Source organism: Etheostoma spectabile, chromosome 7 (genome assembly GCF_008692095.1).
Source record: "Etheostoma spectabile isolate EspeVRDwgs_2016 chromosome 7, UIUC_Espe_1.0, whole genome shotgun sequence".
Taxonomy (NCBI): domain Eukaryota; kingdom Metazoa; phylum Chordata; class Actinopteri; order Perciformes; family Percidae; genus Etheostoma; species Etheostoma spectabile.
The window spans coordinates 29,325,161-29,335,329 of NC_045739.1; the positions used below are offsets into that span (position 1 = coordinate 29,325,161).

Sequence of the window (10,169 nt, forward strand, 5' to 3'; positions counted from 1 at the left end):
AAAAAATGCCTGATTTGTAGGGAACAAACAAATTCTAAATTAAACCCCAGGAGACCATATGCCTATTTATTGACATTTATGTAATTTTAAATGCCCATTACCAGAGAGGAAAAACACCCGCACTGGTAAGAAATCTACAATATTAATTCAAATTTACTATATTTTAATAACGCTTGTTCAAACAGTAGTACCGCAGAGAGGAAGTTGTAAACGGTGATAAAGTCATGTAATATCTAATATAGGCTACCGTCTGGTTCAAAATAAACATGTAGCTAACGCTACCTCACGACAACTGGCTGCACTTGCTAGCTGCGCAGTTCTGGTTCCACCACTGCTACAGCCGTGTAAACACACCCTTGAAAAGGATTGGTGGAGAGGTTTTAGCGCGGCGTGCCGTAACCAATCAGAGGATTGTTTTTCTGGGACGTCGGTGCACGGATAGTAAGCTAACGGATATTGCAAATATAAACTAATTTAAAGAGCGCGTGTTCTTTCTAAAGGCTATATAGCACGGGAAGGTTTGTTTAATTGTACCGAGTCTTTCTTATTGAGCTTGTATTCGTGAAAATGTGGTGCGGCCTTCATTGCGGGGACACACGAGTTGGGTAACGTGAGCTAACTATCGTTAGCTGTAGCCTGCTAATTTTTAACGTTCCGCAAGGCCGCGGAGAAATACAAGAGCTGCTTCCTGTTCTTGCTCTATTGAGAATGTAGGTTACATTACGAACCGAGATACAACGTCGCAGCGGCTATCCAAGGAGCGAGTTCAGTTGTGTAATTGACCGCATTTAAGTTTGTTTTAGTTGTGCTTGCGGGCTACCTAGCTTGTTAGCTATTTGGCTAGCTAGCTAGCATGAGTGAACTGACAGGCTGCAAACAGTCCGCTGACTCTGCATCGAGGAAACGGTGTCCATCACCCGAACGCGATGAAAGCGCCACGATTCCCAGCAAGTCCACAAAAGTAAGTGACGCAACACATGAAGCGGGGGTTACTTCGGAAAACTCCAAAAACAGTGAAGCTGAGAGTAAAGAAATAGCCGCCAGCGAGGGCCAGTCAAAAGATAACGTTAGTGAGGGGAAACCAGCTGCTGTGCAAGCGGATCAGGGTTCAGACAGTACGGATCGCATCAGCGCACTGCCTGTCAACAACTCCAATGCTGACGCCCACGATGCCAGCAACACAGAAAAACCACAGTCCTCAGATGCACATGGATCCGCTGACGCAAAAGCAGATACAGAGAAGACAGCAGGAATAAAGCGGCGTCCCTCAGCTTCTCTGGACCAGACCGACTCAGCAGCCATAGCAGCTGCTGAAGCACTTGCCAGTCTCACAGGAGGAGACGGGGAAGACAGTAGAGAGACTCCTTGCTCATCTGAAAAGGCTAACGTTAGACACGTGAAACAGGGGAGCAAATTCAAGCAACGTGGGGGCCACCAGTCCTCAAGAACGGGCTCTAAAACGCAGGCAGCTGCTGCAGATAGCTCCACATCTGTGCACAGTACTGACAGAGAAGATGCAGATGAGATGCCAGAAGCAGATGAAGGTGATGAATCCATATCTGGATCTTCCTCCACTCCAAGCTCCTCTTTTCCATCAGACAATGAGGACAATGATGATGGGGAGTGTGCCATTGTGTCCGTTAAGATGGCCCCAGAGATGAGACAGTCAGTGGCTCTTCTGGCACAGGTACAGATGAGACTGGAAGCTCTTGAGAAGAGAAGCGCCCGGCTTCACCAACGGCTGGAGTTGAAGATCAGTTGTCAGCGGCGCCCATATCTGGATCAGCGCAGCTCCATCACAAAAACTATTCCTGGCTTCTGGGTGACAGCTGTATCCTTAAAATGAAAGCATTTCCCTGTTTTCCCGTTCCTGTGTTGTGTTTGAGTAATTAAATTAAAAACATTATTGGGTTTTTTCTTAACTTCAGTGTGCCAGCTGTTAAACCATCCTCATCTCTCAGCTCACATTGACGAGACTGATGAAGATGCTCTGAGTTACATGACTGATCTTGAGGTAGGAAGGGTTGGTGTGTTCCTACAAACTCTGGCTATTGTGTATGTCTAGTATCGAAATTAATTTCCTCATGTCATTTTTCAGATTGAGTCCTTTAAGAATAATAAACTGGGCTACAGGATCCGCTTCCACTTCAGACGAAACCCGTACTTCCAGAACAACATTATCATGAAGGAGCTGCACCTTGGGATGGGAGGTAAAAATGAGCGTGGTGATTTAAGTCGAGGCATAGTTGTCATACATAATGAATGCACGGCGTCAGCTCACTCTTTGCATCACGGCACTGTAAAGGTAATGTACACTGTAGAGCCAAGTGATAATATGTATGTATAATATAGTACGCCAATACATCTTTCAAAACCAAAATATTTTCATTTGCCATGTACAGTTTTTCATTCGGTACAAGAAAACTGCAAACTCATTCTAAAACATTCCCTTTCAACCAAAATACATTTAGTCATATTTTGGAATAAATAAAACCATTGCAACTTGGGCTGGGCGATGTGGAGAAAATCAGATATCGTGATACTCTTGTCTTAATACCTCAATGTCAATATTGTGGCATATTAAAGGACCAAACACTTAAGCTGTGCAGGTAATGCCAAAGTACGCTGATGGTATTACAATTGTTGTGTTATATGGATGGCCAAAATATTAAATTTTAACACTAGCAATCGTGCCATTGGAATATGTTTATCACACAAACATCATGTCAAGCACCTCTTTTTAAATCTCAAACGTTCTCTGATAACACATCTTCAAAATGTGAGTATTGGTTGCATTTTGAGGCTACATAAAATCTACATGGTCATTAGCTCCTTGGATCACCTTCTCATCCTGGCTGCTCGTGTTTCAGGATCGCCCATGTCATTCTCCAACCCCATCCTGTGGCATCGTGGACAGAACCTGACGGCCCACAGCGAACCCAGGAAGTCGTCGCGTGGGGTCTACCAGACCTTTTTTAGCTGGTTCAGTGACCATAGCAACCCAGGACAAGATGATGTAGCACAGGTACAGCTGACTGCACCCTCATACTGAAACAGGTTTATGATCATATCACACAGGCATTTTTAAAGTTCACTGCTCTGGGACATGTAATTTCTTCTTCCTTTTATTCAACTTTCTTGGCAGTTCATAAACTAAAATCATAGAAGGATATGCACACACTAAGATTCCTTCTACCAGAAATATTAGGGGATTTTTGAAACAATACAACACTTTCTAATATGTGCACGATACTCAAACCTTTGGCTCGAATTAACAGGACATGGTGTATTTAAGCACATACCAAATACCCCAAACATATTGTATGTAATGTATTGAAATTACCTCTGTTCTGTTGTTTAGATACTTAAGGACGACCTGTACAGAGACCCTCTGAGATACTACCTCACTCCACTCTGGGAACCCAGGGAGAACGGCAGGTAAAACCAAGAGGTTCTCAGACGTGTACAGTGGTGCTCAAAAGTTTACATACACATGCTTAAGTTGACTAAAAAGAGGAATAAAAAATCATGTTTGGAAATTTTTTTAATACCTAAATTAAAAAATGAGGTAAAATCCAACCTTTAAGGACACCAATTTCTTTGTGAATGATAAACGTATTGTAAATAAATAAATGTTCTTATTTAAATACAGGGTCATAAGTATACATACCCCTATGTTAAGATCCATAGAGGCAGGCAGATTTTATTATTAAAGGCCAGTTTTCCTGGTCGGATTTAGGCATCCTGATAAGTTCCCTTGGCCCCTCTTAGGAATTAAAATAGCCCCACATCTCACCATGCTTAGATAGGCATGGGATACTTTATAAATCATCTCTCAATGCAACAACCAGGCATTAGTTAACTGAAACAGAAACCATGCTATCTCTAAGCATGGTGAAGATTTATGTGAGGATGTGGGGCTATTATTTTAAAGGCAAGGACTTATCAGGAGCATAATATTCCTGATTCAGGAATACTGGCCTTTAATAATAAAAATCTGCCTGCCTATGGAATTTAACATAGGGGCGAGTATACTTATGACCCTGGATTTTAAAAAATAAGACATTATTATTACATACGTTATTCATCAATAAGAAAATGGTGTCCTTAAAGGTTGGATTTTACCAATTTTTTAATTTGGTATTAAAATAAATTCCAAACTGATTTTTTATTCTCTTTTAGTCAACTTAAGCTGTAGAAACTTTTGAGCACACTGTATATGTCCACCCAGTAATGTGTACCTGTGGAACATACTCTGACAAATTAAATCATTGGAAATCTTCTCTTGCCCTAGGAGAAATTGATAGTTCATTCATGTGTAAACTTTAATAGTTTCCTGACACCCCCCCCCCCCCCTTTTTTTCCCCCCTTCTGATGATACCAGGTGGGTTGCATTCCAAAACAATCATACCTACAACTAGTTGCTTTCTGGCAAAAATCACCATTTTGAATATGGAAAGTGGCAGTAAAGAGGTCTCGCTTTTTTTTTTTTTTTTAGCCCTTCTGAGTTTGCAGGTATGAACACTGAGTGTGTGTTTGTGTGTGTTTTTGTGTGTGTGTGTATTTTTGTCTCCAGTGGTGGCAGCGGGGCCAGAGCAGCTGACAACGGTAATGGAGATGAGTGTGTGGTAATCTCCGACTCAGACGATGAACCCGGTGAGGAAGCTGGTGAGGCGGAACAAGGCCACAGTAGGGAGGAGGAAGAAGAGGATGAAGAGGATGAAGAAGAAGAAGAGGAGAGGGGGCCAAGCGCTGGTCAGTGCTAAAGTAGAACTTACAAAAAGAGCTAAAACCCCGCTGGTCCACAAGGCTGGTCATTTATAAATAATCCTGCAGAAACAGTACATGCTAAAGTTGACTAAAAAGAGGAATAAAAAAACATCTTTTGGAAATTGATTTTAATGTCTTAATTAAAAAAATTAGGATAAATCCAACCTTCTAAGGATACCCTTTTTCTTTGTGAATGATTAACGTATCGTAAATAAAAAAATGTTCTTTAAAATACAGGGGGCATAAGGATACCCACCCCAGTGTTAAATTCCCATAGAAGCAGGCAGATTTTATTTAAAAATTGTTGTCCTTAAAGGTTGGATTTTTCTTACATTATTTTAATTAAGATCAATTTCCAAAATGTTTTTTTTTTTATTCCTCTTTTTAGTCAACTTTAGCATGGGTATGTAAACTTTACACTTTCCACATTCACCCCCCTCCCCCATTTTTCATATTTACATCTGTATTTTTAAGCATATTTTGAAATTGGATGCTGGTAGATAGAGTACGTTTGGAAACTCTCTCCCATACAAGTGACTGAGAAAGCGTGACCAAACCTTTTGACACGGTTTGCCGTGGCTCATGGTGTGAGTTCGAGGCCAAGGGCTCGCCGTTAGCGTCAGGTTGACTAGCTTTTGTTGTAGCTGTAATGTAAATGTCTGGGTAATGCAGGCTAAACTGAAAAGACAGGAAATATCTCCTCCTCAGATGAGAGTCCAGAGGAGGAGGAGGATGATGATGGTGGAGAAATTGTGATTGACGGTAAGACCACTATCACAACAAACAATGAGCGGGGTGGTTGGAAACCTGTTGGGTGACTAGTCATCTAGTTTTTCATATTTTCAGCTTTAATTGTGCTGCTTTTTTGGGGGGGTTTACAATCTGACTTGTGCTTTGCTGTAACGCTAAATAAAGGGTTTGGGGGTGTAGTGGTCACGTTTCATATAAGCAAAGATCATTGAGACTACCTCTACTTTTGTTCTGTAGGCTCTGATGACAGTGAGCAGGAAGAGGATGAGGAGGCCTGAAGAGGTTTATGTCAAAGAAGATGAGTCATCAAGGGACCAGAGACCAAGAAGATGAAGAGAAGGCCTAGGTTGCCGAAGAGGACCAGAGCAAGTCATTTTTATGCACATAATATCAGTTGTTGTTGTTTTATACCTAAAATACAAAAAAGCATTTTAAATCAGGGTTAACTGTAATAATAAAGTCAAGGCGGCATGCTTTTCCCTCAGTTTTATACAGTCAGGGCTGTGTATTCTGATTCACTTTTTGCAAAATGTTTTTTTTCTTTTTTTTCTTTCTAAACTGGTTCTTGGGCATATTATGCCAGTCACTTCATACAAGCAGTGTTTTCTCCTGTATAGTGAGGAACATCGTACAACAGCCTGCACACATGTAGGTGAGATCCTGATTGCCGCTAGTTGTCGGCGTAACACTTTGCAATGCAAATTCTTCAAACACATGATGTGTAGAAACCTTCATTGGCATTGTTTTAGAGCTGCAAAGATTGATCGATTAGTTAACTATTCACTCATTCACCAACAATTTTGATAATGGATTAATCGGTTTTCGTTTTTTTTTTTAATTAAAAGGTAAACAAACCTTTTTATTCAAGCTTATTCAATGTGCAAATGTTCTAGGTTATTCACTCCTCTATGACAATGAACTGACTATCTTTGAGATGTGAACAAAACGAGACATTTGCAGGCGTCATCTTGGGCTTGGGAAAACACTGATCAAACATTTTCTGGCCTTTTTATAGACTAATGAAGGCTAATCAACTATAAAGAATAATCAATAGTTGCAGCCCGACATTATTACCGGTAAGTTAATTAGTTCAAGGCGAAGTTTTGGCTGTTTTTAGAATTGACGAGACAAATATGTCAAGTTAAATTTGATAATGATAATGACAGTACATTTCAGACGCACAGTACTGAACCAAAATCCGCTCTCAGGGATAATCATGGTTGTAGTTTTATTGGAAGAACCTTACTGATCTTCAGACATTTCCACTCTGGTTATGGTTGGCTGTGTATAAGGACACGTGTACTCTACTGTAGTAAATAGGACGAACTGTTTTAATATGCTACCTGTGTTTTTCCTTCTTCATCTATGTTCAGTCTTGTTACACACCAACGTCCACCCCCGTCAACCTGTAAACCATCTCTGATGTTGAAATGATGGCGTAGTTTGAACACTTCTGTAGATTCCAACATTTTGTAACACGCTCCTACAATAAATAGCTGAGTTTTTGTATTCCCCCCCCCCCCCCCCCCCCCCCCCCCTTTGAAACTGCTTTCTAAAACATTACGTAATGTGTTTTAAAGGTTTGTGTTATCTTCTTTTTAAAAAGATGGTATTTATTACATGTTTTTTTTTTTTTTCTACACGTCCACAGTCGGCATGCCTGTGAGCATGAAATGTTAAGACAGGATGATTCCATCACTTCCAAGGCTTTTTCTGTGCACAGTGTCGGTAAATGTCATTAAATTCACAGCAACATAATGGGGTGCACTGTAACAAAACTAGTATTTGTATTTGCTTACTTTTCTTAGCAACGACCTGTACATATTTCAGCATTGTCTTTTGGATAAGACAAGTACACGTTTAATCCATGGATAAATTTATCAAATAATCTAGAAAGTTTTTTTTTTTTTCTTTCATAAACATGACCAGAAAGTTATATTTTGTGTGCTGTGTTTTATAGAACACTGTAGTTTAAAGATACCTACTTGTGTGTTGCTTTGGTTCGTTTTGTTTGCTTAAAGATAAATGTCCACCTTTTGACTCAGACCTAATAAAATAAGCAGTTGTTTGACCCAGCTGTCTCTGACTACATTTCTAAAATGAGCTAGTTTGCCACAGAACTGAAATGTGTGCATAATAGAACCACAAGATGGCAGTGTAGTTCAGAATATATCCACATCTCATTATTAGACTAGGTTTTAATTGTGGTTCTGAGCAAATGCAGTTTATCATCAAGCGCTTTGATGCCAATATTTAAGCTTTCAGATGTGCTTAAATGAGAAATAATTAAATCTAGCCTATACAACTCCTAGTAACTCCTAATAACAAAGCACACGTGGGATTTATTTACATATACAGAACGTCACCTCTTTGATATATCCTTGGCTGCAACGTGTTCTTCTTGAAGAGAAGAATCAAAGAAAACCCACTTAGATACAGCTGTCCTTTAATGTATTACAGCTTTGATATGACAGCAGTATGTGATAGCTGACATTTCAAATGTAGCACTGCAAATAGCCCAGGGCAAGACATTTTTGGACAGGCCCAGACAAAAGAACAGCAGCAGTGTTGCAATGGTACACTTAAACCCTTGATTCCACTTTTAATGCACAGCTATAAATATTACACTAGCAAAAACCTGTCCTGCTGTAGGCCCAGCAGCTCCCGGGGTATGCAGTCTCGGATGGGCATATACTATTAATACTGATGATGGAAACACGTTATACCCCATGTAATGATCCCATGTGAAACACAGTGTTTGTCTCCTCTTTGAAGCAGCTTGGTTCAGCCCACAGCGGCGCAAAACATGTTTTGTATGACTATGAATTAATAATGGGGTTGGTTCCTACAATATTGATCGTGACAAACTAAGTACAGATTGCTGGGACAACAAAGCCATCCTCGGGCTGCTTTGTGGTCTGAGGGTTGCCTGTGAAGCCTTTGTTATGTATGGGGTGGCAAAAGCCTAAATGGATTCCCTAGTGTAAACTACACTCCCCTGGGCTGAGCTGGTGTTGCTACTGTACACAAATCATCTTGTCATGCTGCTTCATGCTCTCATGTTTCACAATGTAGTTCCTAGGAATCTTCTACTCAGACTGAGTCGCTGCAGACTGAAAAATGAAAAGATTACCGCAGCTCATTCTTCACCTGTGTGATGATTGATGTTGGGAAGGATATTTTGTCTGTTAAATGTTCAAGAATAAAGCTTGGGCTGCTCTCTGGGGCACATTTATAGTGGGTCATCTGATAGGTTGTGTGTGTGTGTTTCTACGTGTTTCTACACATGGCTACATGTTTGTTTGTGAAAGCTTGCGTTCTTTTATGCACCTCCCTGCATGCATGCATATTTGCAGAAGTTGCACGTCACATGCATATTCGCAGGTTTTCAACACTGCGGTGCACGTACGTGGTACTGTCTGCGTGTCAGCTAATCAAGATGAAGCACAGCCTTTGAACTGTGCATTGAGGGGGAAACAGAGAAGAATGAGAAAAGAGAATTGAGTGAGTATGATTGAGGGAAATGGATGAGTGCAGCGATAAGCGGAGCTGCCTTGGCCCTGACAGATACACACGGCAGATGGATGACTCTTATCTGGGAGATCACAGAGTGCATACTCACGCCTAGGCCCAGTTACAGAGAGCCACGATCACACCAGACAGATGAATAGGCCTGCCCCCACTACCAATCACATAGCAAATACAGTACACACACACGCACACACAAGCGTCCACGCACACCTACACACAACCACTTGACAGAATGAACAGATTGCAGTGCTCGCGTTACCTTCATGTCTTTGACATTGAAATTCACCTGGAGTCCAGTGTCTCCAGGATGTGTGCAAAAGGGGGGGGAAGGAAGGGTGTGTGAAAAGAGATAAGAGAAATCGTTTATATTTTAATTGAAGCAGCAAAACAAGTGTGTGGGTGTGTGTGTGTGTGTGTGTGTGTGTGTGTGTGTGTGTGTGTGTGTGTGCGCAAACCATTTCTGCTCTCACACACTGTCTACACATGTATGTCGGTGTGCAAATTTGTCCTCCAAAGAGAGAGACACATGCACTCTGGTCTCACATTTTTTCAGCATGACAGATTTTTTTCACTGATTCTCTGAGCCCAAGCATTGTCTGTCGTAGAGTTTAAGATGGAGCTGAAGTCAAGCACTCCAAACACGAAAACATTTCGGACTGTTTTTGCATTGTGACTCTAAACCACTAATTAGCTATTACCAACGGCTTTTGCATGCGTGCCGAGAGATTTACCTTTTAAAGACTCTGCGCTTTCACTCATCCGCCTTACATCCTCACTATCCTCCTTTTCATGTACACTAACCCTCCCTCCCTCTCTCCCTAACACTCACCACTTGTTATTTAGAAAGAGCTCTTCTTCAACAGCTGTTGATTCTCCCAGCTGCATTTTATAGCGAGTGAGAGTGCCAGTCTTGTCTTCAAGGCAGATGGTGGCTGTGGCTGGCTGGCTGGCTGGCCCGGACACGTGGCACATTAGACGACTGCAGACGGTGCTCCATCTCAGGGTAGCTGCAGCTACAGTATGCCTGTACAGTGCTCACCTCACTTTCAATACAGTACGAGGCGAACAGGCTGCAACTGGAATGTGTGCCACGTATGCGCTCTTTATGTCAAAAAGGT

The 10,169-nt window shown here is 41.4% G+C and overlaps 1 protein-coding gene across 2 annotated transcripts; it reads left to right on the forward strand.

Moving 5' to 3' along the window:
- Positions 1-378: 378 nt before the first annotated feature.
- On the forward strand, positions 379-7,591 carry tspy (testis specific protein Y-linked). Of its 2 annotated transcripts, XM_032520889.1 has the most exons (8): positions 379-1,831; positions 1,937-2,014; positions 2,099-2,210; positions 2,871-3,025; positions 3,362-3,438; positions 4,577-4,755; positions 5,479-5,532; positions 5,758-7,591. In XM_032520889.1, exons 1-8 carry the CDS (start codon positions 854-856, stop codon positions 5,796-5,798), a joined length of 1,674 nt encoding a protein of 557 aa, XP_032376780.1. In that variant the 5' UTR covers positions 379-853; the 3' UTR covers positions 5,799-7,591. The 2 variants fall into 2 exon arrangements, with proteins under 2 accessions (XP_032376780.1, XP_032376781.1); XM_032520890.1 differs by lacking the exon at positions 5,479-5,532 and having other exon boundaries at positions 380-1,831.
- The last annotated feature ends 2,578 nt before the right edge of the window (positions 7,592-10,169 follow it).